Source organism: Henckelia pumila, chromosome 3, assembly GCF_033568475.1.
Source record: "Henckelia pumila isolate YLH828 chromosome 3, ASM3356847v2, whole genome shotgun sequence".
NCBI classification, from domain to species: Eukaryota; Viridiplantae; Streptophyta; class Magnoliopsida; order Lamiales; family Gesneriaceae; genus Henckelia; species Henckelia pumila.
Window position 1 is genome coordinate 168814927 of NC_133122.1, and position 16823 is coordinate 168831749.

The following is a 16823-nucleotide window of genomic DNA, read 5'->3' on the forward strand; positions in this document are numbered from 1 at the left end:
CAACATACTTACCAATAGAAAATAGAAACTCTACTTGTTTGTTCACCTTCACCTTCACACAGTCATTAAACCACTGCAACCTATATGGCTGAGGATGCTTTAAAATAGGCAACCCCAATTTCTCCACCAACTCACAAATGGCTACATTCGTACAACTCCCACCATCAATAATGAGACTACACACTTTTTCATTCACAAAACAATGAGTATGAAAAATATTTTCTCGCTGACTCTCATCCTCCACCTTATGGTGTGTATTTAGAATTCTCCCAGTGACCAACAACTCACCAACCACCGCACCATATCCCTCATCATCGGGATCCTAAAACGCAGGCATATCAACATAATTCTCCTCTCCCTCATCATTCTCAGATTCCACGTCACCACAAGCATTAATAATCATTAACTTCTTATTTCGGCATTGGCTAGCAATGTGACCAATACCTTGATACCTAAAACATTTAATATCTCTAGAACGAGTATTAGAAGTCTCAGATGTACCTTTTGCTCCTTTATTTGATGCCTCCAGTTTGTTTTCAGATTTTGGTTTGGACACCGATTTTCTATCCTCCCGTTTTGCAACGTTTGGACACCAAGAAGTTGACAAACCTCCACCGGAAAGAACTCGACCAGTCCCTCTTCTCTTGAGCTATTGCTCCACTTTCATGGTCGTCTGTACCATCTCATCCAGATCAAAGCAATGACGAAGTTTCACTTGATCTTGAATCTCCCTACTCAAACCACACAAGAATCGAGCCATAGAAGCCTCATTATATTCATCAATATTAGTCCGGATCATTTTGGTCTCCAACTCTTTGAAGTAATCCTCCACACTCCTAGACCCCTGCTTCAAAGTCTGCAAATGCCTATACATATCAAGATAATAATGGTTAGGCACAAACCACTTCTTCATGACTCGCTTCATCTCATCCCATGTCTCAATATGCTGTTCACCACACCTTCTTCTGGTGGTCACTAATTGATCCCACCAGATTAATGCATAATCAACAAACTCAACCACTGCCAACCTCACTTTCTTAAGATCATAATAGTGATGATACTCGAACACAAACTCCACACGCTTTTTCCACTCTAGGTACGCCTCTGGATCAGACTTCCCATGAAACGCTGGAATTTTCATCTTAATACTACTAATATTCACATCCTCTCTATTCACATCAACGTATCTCCCTCGCATCTCTCACCTTCTATTTCTTTCACCCTCTTGACCCCGCCTATTTCTACCCCAATTTTCACCCAAACTCTCATCATCCTCATCTTTCTCCTCAAAATTTTTACTTTTATTCTTGCCTCCACTACCACTCACTTCAAGCCTCTCTAACTTCTCATGTATCGGCCCCAATGCCGTCACCATCATTTTATTCAATTCATCCATTTGACCTTGCGAAAAATTTTGGCTAGTAGAACTCATTGTACCTGCAAGAAACAGTTAGTAATAAAAATCATTACACAAGTTCTCACAATTTACTCCAAACGAATCACTCAATCACTCTTTATATTTTTTTTCACTCAAATGTTTATAGTTTGCTTTGCTTTGTGGAGTAATTATCAAACCCGGACCTCAAGTTAAAAACTTGTAGACACTGAAAAATTGACTTCACGGAAGATCGAGCAAACACAAGTGAAAAGAAACCTACGGAGATTCGATTATATGGTACCCAAGGATGAACTCAGACGCAAGTTTAGTATTTTGCCACAAGTTATTGCTTCTCTATATATATTTTTTTTGAAGCAAAGTTTTCGGCCCTCTTTATTTTCTTTTTTTATAAATAACTTGTAGCACAAGAAACGAAACTTGGGCAAGAAGATAGAAACAACGAAGACATGATAAAGAATAGATTTAGATGAAGAACGGAGAACAGATAAGAACAAATACTTACTTGTCTCAAAGAAAATTGTTCTCTAATGCCAAATGATATGAATCTGGTTGATTAATGAAAAGCAAACACGAAAATAATCCAATTCGCGCCCTCAGATCAATTAAACAAAGACCCAATTGATGTTTTTGATCTATCTTTATACAAGTATTATCTTGCGAAAAAATAATAAAAGATAAAATTTGAATTTTCACCTTTAATCGATGAACGATTAAGAACAAAAATTACGAAATAATTGAATTCTATGAAAACCTTTAGATAACTCGTATCTGACAATCTTCAACGAAGATCAATTGACAAACTCCACAAAGTTTAGAAATTTGATAAGTTTGATTTTGAACAAAGCCAAAGCTTCAAATTTTTGAGAGAATTTCAATCAATAATTGAATAAAATCTGAAAAACTATTATTAATAAATAATAATAATAATGTATTTATAGTTTACAACTCCAAAATAAAAGATAATGCAAGATATTGCAAAGATATCAAAAAATATAACTTAAAAGTTTCCTAGTAGACTTAAAACACTCAAAAATAGGCAAAATATATTAAAATAACAATAAAATCCCAAACACATACTAACATGCCGAGTGTGTGCTTTTCTCGGACAAATTCCCTCGCTTGAGCGGCAGGAACATGTGCTCGAGCGAAACGTATTCTGACAAATTTTTTTTTCGAATGCATCCTGCTCGCTCGAGCGGCAAGAAGTTGCGCTCGAGCGAGAATTCCTCTGTCCCCAAACAACTTTCAAGGCTCGCTTGAGCGGTAAGAACTCGCACTCGAGCGAGAAGGCTTCTGTCTCGCATCTCGAATATCTTCTTTCCCAAGGCTGTTTTGCATTACAAGGACCATAAAACATCCTCCAAAGTGTCCACCAATAATCCCAACATTCTCTTGATAACTTAGCATTAAATTTTGAAGAGCTTCCTTGAACTGTTTAGCTCGACGTCTTGTAATCGGCCCTTTTGGCAGCTTCAATGGATTTCGAACATTCTTCGCAAGACTTTTCGCATACGAGCTGTCCATGATCGCATCACCACTAGGTTTTGCTTTTCTGGTAATTAGTTTATTTAAAGTTCCGCATTTGCTCTGATTAAGATTACTTATTGATTAATTGCATGCTTAAGTATCTAATTAGTAGGTGATCACGGTGCGGGTCACTACAAGTTCTCTCTAATGTGTCTCAAAACATCATAAAATATGACCAGCCCTTAAATTGTCTTATGATAATATCAAAACCCTAACATTTGTATATTTATTTTTGAGAAAGCTTTACAATTTCATTTAATTAACGATGTAACTATCATTTTGTAAATATTTTACAGTTTGAATTTTCAAAGCTTTGTTTGTTATTTGAACACAATATTCTATTTAATTATAGTCATATGCAACCATTTGTCATTTAAATTCTTTATCCATTAAATTTTGTGAATGTAAATTATCTAGCTAGGCAAAAGGCATGCAGATAGAGAAGCAAGCGAGTTCTCTCCACTAGAAGAAAAGAAACTTAAATGATTATATGTATTAGTGGTGGACGCACCTTTTTTCTTTCCAATATGGAAACCAGCTCTGCTATTTAGTTAGTGCCTCACATCGTTATTGTGTTGAATTCTTGCACATTATTAATTTATTGCCAACCACTTCTCTTAAATTAATGGAGTTTTGTCTCCAAAATTTCAAAACTTTACATGGGTGTTATCTCAGCAGTGTTCACATTAATATTTATAATGAATATGTAGCATAACAAAATTTTTTGGTACATAAATATTTTCTTTAATCCACTTATTTTATATATATATAAATTATATATATATATATATATATATAATTTTGATCCCCTACATCTTATTGTGTAAGATTTTCGAGCGACCATTAAAACCCGTTAGTGGATTTCAGTTGTTTTTTTTTTCTTTTGCACAAGTAAAATCTATCGTTGGGTTTTAGTGGTCGCTCATGAAAATTATGCACCTTAGGGTACAGGTGATCAAAGTTATATATATATATATGTTTTTTTTCTTGATTGATTCATTAATTAATTATTTGACTTGCTATACCATGTTAATTTGTGAACAACCTTACATCCACTGAAAAATTGTGAGTGACAAGCTCTAATCAAACATCCTAAGCAAACTGAAATTGCGGTCAAAAATGAATGATAAAATTTTATATCGTTACAAAAATTAGTGGTATTTCAAGAAATTAAGAAAGCATCAAGATCAACTTATATAATACGTAACATAAAATAAATAGTTGATGATATCATAATTAGAGGAAAAAATATTTTGCGCAATTAAACAAACAAACCTAAAAATTAAAATTGGTTACTCTAGAGTTTTTTTTATAAATTAATAACACATAGACAACATAATAATTTTATAAATACTGATAATAACAATAGTAAAAAGTAAAACAACTCGAGTAAACTGAGTTAGTGATGCACCAAAAAGATCACATTCAAACTTTAATATTGTCGTAATCATTAATTAGTGTATATGTTTTGCACGCACATGCATAACCTTCAACCATTGATGGTTATCTATATATAAATAGCTAGAGAGTTATGTTATATGTACAATTTCAAATGCATTTTAATTGAAAGAATTTTTTGAAAAATATTTTTGAGTTAGTTGTAATTTCAAAGATAATATATAATCGTGCATGTCACTTTAATCATTCGTCTAACATCTTTCACACACACACATGATATATATAACCCCGGCCTTCTTCATTCTACTCCATGCACATGCAGTAGTACTGATAAAGTAGCAATTACTAGTGATTCAGATATCATATGCATGCGAGATATACATATAATCTTCCATATTATACCTTCAACACGAATATCATGTTTATGAAATCCGGCATTGATTTTCGACACACTATGATCATATTGATGGCAATGCTAATAATGATAAGTAGCGGTGATAAGAATGGATTTTGGAGTATGAATATGAAGGGAGTTGCGGATGGGCTGAGCATGAATTACTACATGTTTTCATGTCCGATGGCTGAGATGATAGTAAAGAACACTGTGTACAATGCTTTGCAATCTGATCCAACGCTTGCTGCTGCTCTTCTCAGAATGCATTTCCACGACTGCTTTATTGAGGGATGCGACGCGTCGGTGCTCATCGACTCCACCAAGGATAACGTGGCTGAGAAAGACTCCCCAGCAAATTTAAGCTTGAGGGGATACAATATCATCGATGACGCCAAGGAGCAGCTCGAAAATCAGTGCCCTGGAGTTGTTTCTTGTGCTGATATTCTTGCAATGGCTGCTAGGGATGCTGTTTTCTTTGTAAGATTAATTAATATTAGATGCATATATATATACCATTTAAATGCATGTATTAAATTAATTATGTATCAACACTATGATTCAGGCTGGAGGTCCAGCGTACGACATACCAAAAGGGAGAAAAGATGGGAGTAGATCCAAAATAATGGACACAATCAATCTGCCTTCGCCTACCTTTAACACTTCGGAGCTCGTAAGGAAGTTCAGCCAGCGTGGCTTCACTGCCCAAGAAATGGTGGCTTTGTCAGGTTATGTACTAACTACATCATTACCATTTTTCTTTTTTCTTTTTTTTACAAGTATATAGAACTTTTTTCTTTCTTTTTTTCTTAAAATTAAAGAACCACTTAATTAGCACTAAAGAACAGGTCTGGAGTCATATTATATATATTCCAGCTTGTACAAAATGTTTTCTCCCTTAAATAAACCATAAGAAACCAAGATATGAGCTAATAACCCTTGGCTAGCTGTGCGTCGGCAATGTTGAACCTGAGAGCTCGATAACACTTTTAGTTTTACTTTAACATTGTTTTTTAAATTTTCTTTTAAATAATTTACTAAGAAAATTATATTATTGAAAAATCCATTCAAATGAAACGTCGATCCAGATACACAATTTACCTTGGTTTCTAACGATACACTATTTTTTTTTTTTTTTTTTTTTTTTATAATTAATGCCATCGGGCAGGGGCACACACACTGGGAATGGCAAAGTGTTCATCATTCAAGAGTCGATTGAGTAACTTCGACTCAACTCATGATTCAGATCCCAGTTTGAACGCACAGTTTGCAAGGGAACTTTCAAAAACATGCAGTGCAGGTGACAACGCAGAGCAAACCTTGGATTCAACAAGAAATACTTTCGACAATGATTACTTCAATGCCTTGCAAAGGAAGGCTGGAGTACTCTTCTCTGACCAGACATTGTATGTAAGTGACAGAACTCGAGGCATCGTTAATGGATACGCCATGAACCAAGCCATGTTCTTCTTCGACTTCCAGAGGGCAGTTATAAAAATGGGACTTCTTGATATCAAACAAGGTTCGGAGGGAGAGATTAGGTATAATTGTCGCAAGATCAATTAACTACGTACTGATCATTCTTCCATGTCATCTGGACCTGTTACTGCATGCTAGCTCTCTGTTTCCCATCTACTGTTAAAATAATGCAGCTTCTTGCTATATAATTCTCCACCACAAAACTCGTATTGTAAAGAACTACTTAATTTATTATTTAATTTCATTACACCAGGGGAAGAAATTTTAATCTTACCAAGTCAGCTAAATAATAGATCTCCAGGCTGATTATTTTAAATTAACAAACTTAAACACTCGTCTCATCTCTTCCCACAGACAAAGCACCTATATTTTTACAGTAAATTAACAAAGCACCGACAGTAACCACAATATTCAATGGCTCTCTGCTAGTACCTATAAGAAGTTCTCCTCATCATCCTTGTTGATTCAACAATGAATAACACTATTCAGTTTTTCCAAGAACAATTTAATGTACGTACTCTTTGACCGCAACTCAACCTGCATAAATCACTCAAGAGCAACAATCTCCAACACACAATATACCAACAATTGTAATATTCATTGTTAAGATTATTCCCAAGAACAGCATGCGAGAAGAAATCCAACCAATTCAACCAAAACGAAAAACAGTAAATTAAGAACACAACGACACAAGAATTTTACTTGGTTCGGATATTGATATTACATCCAAGGTTCTTGGGTTAACCCCAATATCAATCCACTAAATGAATGAGATCGAGTTACAAACACTCTCTCGTGATCTTCACAGAGCTTACATCCAATCGATCAAACAAAAAAAATACTATAAACTCTAAGAACAAGAAGAAAATAGCACCAGCTTCGATTTCAGAGTTCTTGAGTCTCTAGAATGCTCTGTTCATGGAGAATTTCAGAGTGTAACTAGTGCTCTTATCTATGCTACCCCATTGGGCTAGTGCCCAAATGAGATCCAACGGTCCATTATTTTTAGCATTTGATATGATATCATTTAAAAAAAATATGGGCCCTTGGATCTAGTACATGGGCAGTGGCACTGCCCATGTGCTAGCATAGACAAAGCCGTAACTCGTAAGGTAGAGTGATCGATAGTTTTCTGCAGTCGTTGGCCTTTTAACTAACTCTCGTTATCATTTATAACGGATGGTTAGAAGTCTTAATCAATCCCAGCCGTTGGATTAAGATTAAATAAGGCCCAGTCAATCTCATCCGTTGAATATTAATTAAGTCAAATTAATACTCACATTAATAAACCAGCAACACAATATATGATGCATTTAAGAATTGATAACACAAGATGAACACAGATGGTTAACGTGGTTCGGCCAATCTCCGGCCAACATCCACGGGAGAACAACACAATCCAATATTATTGATCACAAATAAGAGTACGTATTTCCAATACAACAAGTAATTCCAGATTCACGATCCAAGACTTTACAATTAAGCTTTAGAACCCTTAATCTATAATCTTGCTTCTACATGCTATTCTGCAACTTTTTTCTTCCGTATTGATTATCCTTATGTTATTTGGTAGCGCTTATCGCGTACGTCCAAATTACCCGACTCAATCAAATAAACAAATTAATGTAGTAGTGTGAGTAGGGATCGTTCCCACGAGGAAAGAGAAATTTAAAAGTGTTCTTTAAAAGAGAAAGGGGGTTTTCAAGTTCGGATTAACTACTAAGAAATTTAAACAACTAAAATTCACTCGCATGCAAAAATCAAATAAAGATTGGAGAAATTCAATAAGAGACAAGCCTTGGTTTTGGTCAACTACACCCTTGATTTCATTCGTTCGATCATCGATTATCTAAAAATCTTTAATCACGTTGAATATTCATCATTGGAAATTAAATTCCTGTTTTACCTTAATCTTAGTTAACTAGACACAAGCGTTCTAAGATAACCCTTATCAATGAATCAACCCAATACAAGCGATTAGATTTAAACTCACGATAGCATGTAAACTAGTAAAACTGATAAATCTAGACAACTCATACACAAGCGGATGAATTTAGCCTAGTCAATTATTATCCCTACAATTCCTAACCTCACAAGAGGACGATTATTAATTGTAGTTGCTTCGCAAATCAGATAATTCGAACAATTACGGATTCAAATTCTAATTTAGCAGTAGATTATATATAAGAATTATCAGGTGATTAATCTAATAATCAAACATACAATCATGAAATAAATCAGAATAATACTTGATACTCAACAATAATCAAAATCTGTAAAACATGAATCTCTCGAATAAATTAATCAAGGGCTTCGTCTTCCTTAACCAAGTATTAAAAACTAGCCAACACAATTCATGAAGAACAAAGTAAAAATTATATGCAAAGATGGAATTCTAGAATTCTTAGAAAAAACCTAGTCTCCTCCCTACGTTTCCTCCCCTTTCTTCAATAATAAAACTCTCTTTCTTGGTAACAAATCGTCCAAAAATAAGCCTAGGAATTAAAACAAGAGTTTCCAAAACATAAAATTCTTCCAAAAATAAGTCTATGCGACCGACGGCGCGGGCGCTCCATATAGTGGCGCGCGCGCTCAACCTCTACGCTCTTCAATTCCTCATAATGGCGCGCGCGCTCATTGTTCCTGCGCGGGCGCTCAGTATTTACGCACTTTCTCCTCTTTTCTTCTCAGCAATGGCGCGGGCGCGCCTTGGTATAGAGCGGGCGCTCAATCCTCACGCAAAAATTCCATGTTCCTCTAGATCATCGCGCGGGCGCGCCACTCAGCAGGGCGGGCACTCCTCGCTCTCGAATTCCTCCTTTTTTTTCAATTCCTTAAGCCTTCAATTCTTGATCTTTTCTTTCCTCTTTTGCACTTATATCCATCAACTCGATTCCCACGCCTTGTTTCCTTCATATAACAAAAACAACAGAAAAGCGCATAAAATCGACCAATAAAACACAAGAGTCAAACACAATACTAACAATATAAGCGCATAAAATGCACTTATCATTATTTCTCTTCCTTCTTGATCTGTTATTATATATGTGTGCTTCTTCAGCTCGAAACTCAACTTCTCATTTGGCCGGTAAGCCTCTAACTAACACTTCAACTGTCAAATGGATATAGCCCTAGATTGAATTTCTTGTTGAGGCCTTGGACTTAGGCCTAATAAATCCACTCTTAAGATTTCCTTGGTTGAAGCCCAATCGACAAGAGACACTGATATAACAATCTCCACCTTGACTTTTGAGATTGGTTGTTCTCTACCTTGCCTCTCATGAGACTAGTTCTCCCTTACTGTTCTTACTAAGTCCATGCAGTATTTGAACTTAGCAAGGGGAAGGGATTTAGTCAAAGCATTAGTTGGATTGTGATCAGTAGATATCTTCTCTAGTACCACCTCTCCTTTTCATATTATGTCTCTCATTAATTATACCCGCACATCTATGTGCTTAATTCGCTCATGGTAAACTTGATGTTGGTGTCTTAATTAGTTTGTGTCCAACATCGGTTGGCTAAATAACCTAGGAGCCCTTTATATAAACAAGGGCAATCCTCACCTCTTGAGCTAGCTTTTGAGGTGAGTTAGGTCCAAGTCAATTTCTAACATGGGATCAGAGCCCGGGTTTCACCGTTATGTGTTGGACGGCCCATAGTTGGCCTCACCCGTCCCATAGTTGGCCACACGTTAATATCTCCATGTTCCAGTCGTTTCATTCCTGGGCGTAAGAGGGGTGTATTGGTGTCTTATTTTGTGTCCCACATCGGTTGGCAAAATAAACTAGGAGCCCTTTATATAAACAAGGGCAATCCTCACCTCTTGAGCTAGCTTTTGAGGTGAGTTAGGTCCAAGTTAATTTCTAACACTTAATGCTTTGATAGGTGGATAACACTCTGGTTGTCACAATAGACTATCAATTTATCTTGTTTGATGCCAATCTCAGTTACCAATCCCTTCAACCATATGCCTTCTTTTACAGCTTCAGTGGATGCTATGTACTCTGCTTCTCGTTGAAATGTGTCACTACTAACTGCAAGTTTGACTTTCAGGTGATAGTTGTCCCATATAATGTGAATATGTATCCAATTATGAACTTTCTTGTGTCTATATTCCCTACAAAGTCCGAGTCCACATACCCAATTACTAGATTCACATTTGTGTTCTGCCTTTGGAACATTATTCCATGTCTAGTGGTGTTGATCACATATCTCAATCCACTTCAGAGCTTCCCAATGGTAGGTGCCTGGATTTGCCATAAAATGTGAGAAACTTGATTTTAATCATCTAATTAAAAAAATCTTTCAATAATTGACAGAGAGTCCGAACCCAAAAGATAAAGAAATTTTTTTTTAAAATCATGCACGGACCCCGTGCACCCTCCGTTCCCGGGTCCGTGCATTAACCTATAGCCATGGGTTTGGAGACTACAAATGTAGTGACCCGTATCCGAAGTTAAGGATTAATTGTAATTAATCCAATAATCATGTTTAGATTAAGTGAGAACATGATTAAGAAAATCCCAAATGGATTAACGGAGTTCAAAAATGGATCTAGAACACTCGAAAATAGCCGGGAAGCTTCGAAGTGATCGGACGGTCCGAACGGAGTTAGGAGGCTCCGAACCCCTCCTGCTAGCTGTCCTGAAATATTACGTAACTGGCGACGTCAGTAGGAGATCGGACGCTCCGAAGCAGGATCTGAGGCTCCGATCGTGTTCGGACAAGTGTAGGGTTGCATGTGAGGATTTTGATGCGTGGCATAGAACAGATGGCCCGATGCAGGATCGGAGGCTCCGATCGAGTTCGGACGATCCGAACGCATAAACGGACGGTCCGATCGTGCTCTATAAATAGAGGGCCGAGGAGTTCATTTCAACTCACACCATTTTCCTCTCCTTCGCCCAGATGGCTCTATTTTAGGGCTTTGGGTACTCTTATTTTAGAGTTGGAGTAGGGAATATATCTTAGTATAGTCAGACAGTGTCTAACCTAGTTGTAAAGAAGTGTTCATGTAGCGGAGCCATGTTCGAGGCTGTGGAGCTGCAGCAAGGGGTGCCCCTAGTTGCGGGATAGTCGCCATCTGCGGGCTGACGATGGACGCAGGTATAGCAATGGTCTCCTTAATTTATTTAGGAGTATGCAATAGCTTAGTTAAGGATTTTAGAGCTTAATGAATGATGCATGAGTGTTTTCATTGTAGAGCTGATGATAGGCTTAGAACCTAGAGTGGGGCTACTAGGAACTGCCTATAGTAAGGTACGTAAATACTGACTGAGATGGCCAGCATGATATATATTATATGTGTTGCATGAGTATGTGCTACTTCTTTTATATGAAAGAGTGGGTGCCCGGTGAGCCAACTTGTGGCTAAGGGCTTTGATGACTCTTTGTATAAACAATCTTTTGTTTAATATAATTTACACTTTTATTAATGGCAATGACTTTATCTTTCTTCATATTGTTATATTGTGATATACTATTGTTGTTTTGATAAAGACCTTGAATATACTATAGTGTATGTAAGATGTGGTAGTGCATGAGGATGACTATCATGAAACACATCTTATAGTCACTGTATATTCTAAGCAGTTCCTAGTCGATTGAGCCGTCCGTTAATAAGGATAAGGATCGCTCGAGATTGAGACTAGCATTTGCGATGCCGAGTACCACGTTTCATTGGTATGGAACATAGAGATGTTCAAATCATGCAAATGGATATTCATACGATGAATGATCGAACTACCCTATCCGGACTTTCCAAGTGGTTATCACTTATCGAGTGGATAAAGTCCGCGGTTTTGGTTGTACACCATTAGTCCTTACTACTTGAAACATCATTGAGACTCTATATGCTAGTACTGTACTTTGACTCGTTTACCGACTCTATTGGGGTCATCAGGTATCGGGATTGGGTACAGTTACAGCACATATAGGAGTCGATGCTTTGTTGTCAAGTGTTCACCACATACTTGCGAGTGTGGATATCCTATGCAATCTGAGGAGATATTAGTGTGACGAATCTCTGGCCAGAGTACATGATGTGTTTTAAGAAATGGTTTTTTAGTAGCACATGCGATGTCACTATTTGATCTTCAAGATGTATTGCATAGTTATCGAATCTCGAACGACTCTCGATTTACCAATGGTTATTGATTCGATCGGGATATATGGATGAAGGGACCGTACTGTACGCTAACCAAAATATACTGGTTCTTGCAGGCACTATCAGTGATACCTAGGGAATCATGGGGCGATGTTGCTAGGCGCTCTTACCATGATTCGATGGGCAAGTCGGAAATTATTGTTCCGAGTCACAAGGAGTTGTGAGCCCACAGCTAGCTGTATCCCTGAACCATTGAGGGTCACACAGAGTAATGGATTTTTAATCCCCGTTGAGATAGTTAAATTTAAAGAGTTAAATTTAATGAACAAAGAAGTGGGACTTCTTATTTAAGAGAAGAGGAGTAAGATTTCCTAAAATGACATAGGGATGGGCATTTTTGGAAACCTCTGAATTCGGATTCAGAAAATTTATCTTGACTCTAAAAGATGCAAAAATGGTTTCCGTGAACATTGGTGAAATTGGTTTATCAATCTGAGTCACGATGAATTTTATATTAATTTCTGAACATGCGGGCTTTGCTTGTCAGGCTTGAACTTATGACTAATGGGCCCTAAGCTGTTAGCAGCCCACATTATAAATAAGTTATTGCAGTACAGAAATTACACAACAGAGGCTCACAATTTTCGAAAACCCTGGTTTTTCTCTCTAAAAGTGGCCGCCCCCCTCCCCTCTGCTCGGGAAAATCCAGCCTGTGAATTTTGAATTTACAGTCTGGTTTAACGGATCAAATTCGTTAATTCTCTTCGTAGAAACTTCTGATAGATTTTCTAGTGCAATCTATCAGAGGGATTAAATCTCTGTTCGTGGACCTGATTGAAGAACAGTTCGTCCATCAGTTCCTGGGAGATACAACAAGAGCAGAGTAATCTGTTGGTGTCCATAATCTCGATTCGAGATTGGAGGTAAAAATTTATAATTGTTATTTAATTTTTACACACACAATTTAATCGTAAAGTTTTGATACCCATTATGGAATCGTTCCATATAAAATTTTAAACTTCCGCTGCACTGGGTATCAATCCTGATTGATCTGATCGCCGTTCTCCAACAGTGGTATCAGAGCCAGGTTGCTCAGATCAAGCGATTAAATTAATCGATTGTACAAAAATTTTTAAGCCTCGATTTTTGAAACAAAATAAATTTTTAAAATAATTTTTTTTTTTCGGGAAAAACCCGGGAAGCGATTGGATCGCTGCCCAGCGCAGCACTAGGCGCTATGCAGGGCGGCGCACGGCGCTGCCCAGGGCAGCGACGGGCTGCCCGGCCCGAGCCCTTTTGGGGCGCGGGCAGCCCGGGAGCGTCCCGGGCGGCCCGCGAAAAATTAATTTTTAATTTTAAAATTAAAATTTTAATATGTTAAAATTCTATTTTTGGTCCGATCGAAAATTGTTTTTGATTGGTCCACGAGGCGTCGGATCGAATTGTTCGAGTCCGAAAATTTTAAAATTGATTTTTGGATAAATTTGAATTTTTGAAAATTTATAGATTTTATCCGTTAAATCAAATTTTATGAAATTAATTATTTTTGGTACAATTGATGATAAGATATGATCTTATGAAAATATTAGTAAAATATGATTTTATGTATAAAATTGGATTTTATATATAAAATATGATTTTATTTGATAAAAAGATAAAATATGATTTTGTATGTAAAATAAGATTTTATATATGGAATATGATTTTATCCTTTTAATTTAAATTGCCATTGCATGTTATCCAATAAATTAATTTTGAATTAAATATTATTGGATAAGGATGAACGATTGCCATGACCAATTTTGTAGGTGTATGTTAGGAATTTACATTTGTTTTTATTGTTATTGGATTTATTAATGGGCCTGGTTTATGGCACAATATGAATTGTCATATGTAATAAAAGTGGGTCTGGTTTATGGCCCGTTCCCACCCCTTAAAATGTATCCCCTACTTTTCATGGTTATTTATTGTAAATACATTAGACTTAGTGGGAGATGAAGATTTGAAGATGGAGGTGGGCCCAGCAGACAATAAAGACTGAAGAAATGTAAATTGGAAGCTCAATGTAATAGGATTGCATTGCATACCTGCATATTACCTAGGATTGGACTTAGACTCGTGATTGGCAACCACGGATCGATTAGAAATGGAATCGATCATCCTATATAATATATGATATTATCGTTGTATGCATATTTTAGACAAAATTGTATGAATCCCGCAAGCATACAAATTTTAAAAAGATGAGACAAATTTTCAAAATTAAAATCCATCATTTTAAATATGATTTAAAATTGATATCAAAATAAATAAAGGAAATTTAAATATTGTTTAAATGTTCCTACCTTCCATCAACGATCAATGTATGAGATGATACCCGCGGATACGGTCCGGCTCATATTATTGGGGGGGCCCGTTCGTCGGAAAGCTGTACATTGGATTGACACATGTTGTAAGTTGGGTGGAACTCCCATGGGATCGGCTCATATTATTGGGGGATCCACATGGCGACCGTCCATCACAACTTAATATTGATGGGTCATCTTGACATGTCACAATAAACGGCGTCATATTATTGGGCCCTTATTGGACATGAGGTAAAAAACGTGGAGGTTGCTTTGGAAGCAATTGGGCTCTACCTTTTGAAAATTATGGTTGGCTGATATTATTCGGGACCATAGTTTGTCAATTGGACTCCATGTTCCCACTAAGGAAAACAGTTTCCCGTTTTCACTAGAGGGTAGTGAAATCATTAAAATAGTGGGAGTGAGATTCATAAAATAAATTTCGCCTATTTTATGTCTTAGTAAATTAATTAAACAATCACTGATAAATGTCTGTTTCTTTTCAGTATTTCATTAAGATGAATTCGCGCAATCCACTATTTTCTATCCTCGAACAAAATAAACTGACTGGCGCAAACTATACGGAATGGTTCCGTAAGTTGAAGATTGTCTTAACCTCGGAGAAGATGCTCTACGTGTTAGAAAAATCTCCTCCGAAAGAAGCACCAGTTGATGTAAGTCCGGAAGAGTTGGCCAAACTTGATACATGGTGGGACCATGATATCAAGGCCAAATGCTATATGCAAGCCTCGGTGTCTGATGAACTCCAGAGGCAATTTGAGGACACCGTGAATGCTGCTGACATTCACGTACAACTCAAGGAACTTTTTGGGGCTCAATCGAGAGCTGAAATGTTCGCTACTGTAAAAGAGCTAATGACGTGTCGCATGTGTGAAGGGACTTCGGTCCGTGATCATGGGGTACGAGTGATTTGGCTCATACAGAAGTTGGTAACGCTTGATTTGGTGTTGGAGCATGAACTCAACGTGGACTTATTACTTCTATCTCTTCCTTCTTCGTTTTACGGATTTGTGGTGAATTTCAATATGAACAAGATAGAGGCCTCCCTTGAAGAGATGGTCAATATGCTTGTAACATATGAATCCACTTTAAAGAAGGATAAACCGGCTTTCTTGGTGGGCTCCTCTTCTGCTGCTAAGAAGGGGCCAAGTACAAAGGGTAAGAAACGTTCTGCCCCACCCAAGAAAACCGGACCCGAGAAGAAGTACAAGACAAAGGCTTCAAACATGGAAAAATCCAAGGATGTTTGCCATCACTGCAAGAAACCCGGTCATTGGAAACGTAACTGCAAGGAATATCTAGAGCAGTTGCGAACTGCGAAGGGTATGTTCTATATTGAAATAAATGTTTCACTTAATAATACTTCTTGGGTATTGGATACCGGATGTGGATCTCACATTTGCAATGATTTGCAGGTGATGACAAGAAGTCGCAAGCTTAGAATGGGTGAGACCCAGCTGAGGCTCGGAAACGGTTCCAGAGTTGAAGCTAAAGCTGTGGGAGATGTTTATTTAATTTTGCAGAACGGTTTTAAGTTACTTTTGAGAGATGTTTTATTTGTTCCAGATTTGATTAAAAACATTATTTCTGTTTCTATGCTTGACAGAGATGGTTATTCTTGCAATTTTGTGAATGAGATTTGCAATATTTACAAGAATGAATGCTTGATTGGAAATGGACAACTTGAAAACGATCTATATAACTTAAAATTAAAAGACGTTCCAATAAATTATGTTGATAAACCGGTAACAACAAACAAAAGGAAAATCGATAGTCAAAACCCGGCAAACCTTTGGCATGCTAGGCTAGGTCATATTTCCTCAAGGAGGATGAACAAGCTAGTGGGAGAGGGCATGTTTGATATGTCTGATATTAACTCTCTACCTACTTGTGAGTCCTGCCTGAAAGGAAAAATGACTAAATCTCCTTTTAAGGGGAAACCTGAGCGTAGTCAAAATCTGTTGGATTTGATCCATACAGATGTTTGTGGTCCATTTAGAATTGGTACTCAATTTGGCCACACCTACTTCATTACCTTTACTGATGATTATTCTAGGTATGGGTATTTATATTTAATGAAATATAAGTCTGAAGCATTTGAAAAGTTCAAAGAATTCAAGGCTGAAGTAGAAAACAAGCTAGGTAAAAGTATTAAAG

General features: G+C 37.0%; 1 protein-coding gene across 1 annotated transcript; it reads left to right on the forward strand.

Annotated features, from left to right (window-relative positions):
* Nucleotides 1–4480: 4480 nt before the first annotated feature.
* LOC140890408 (peroxidase 47-like) lies at nt 4481–6462 on the forward strand. Its single transcript, XM_073298172.1, has 3 exons — nt 4481–5195; nt 5281–5443; nt 5884–6462. Exons 1-3 carry the CDS (start codon nt 4689–4691, stop codon nt 6279–6281), a joined length of 1068 nt encoding a protein of 355 aa, XP_073154273.1. The 5' UTR covers nt 4481–4688; the 3' UTR covers nt 6282–6462.
* Nucleotides 6463–16823: the final 10361 nt, after the last annotated feature.

Coding starts and splice junctions, on each gene's coding strand:
- LOC140890408 (XM_073298172.1), top strand. CDS start 4,689: ATGCATGCGAGATATACATATAATCTTCCATATTATACCTTCAACACG. Junction 5,196..5,280: donor CTAGGGATGCTGTTTTCTTT/GTAAGATTAATT, acceptor ACTATGATTCAG/GCTGGAGGTCCAGCGTACGA. Junction 5,444..5,883: donor AGAAATGGTGGCTTTGTCAG/GTTATGTACTAA, acceptor GCCATCGGGCAG/GGGCACACACACTGGGAATG.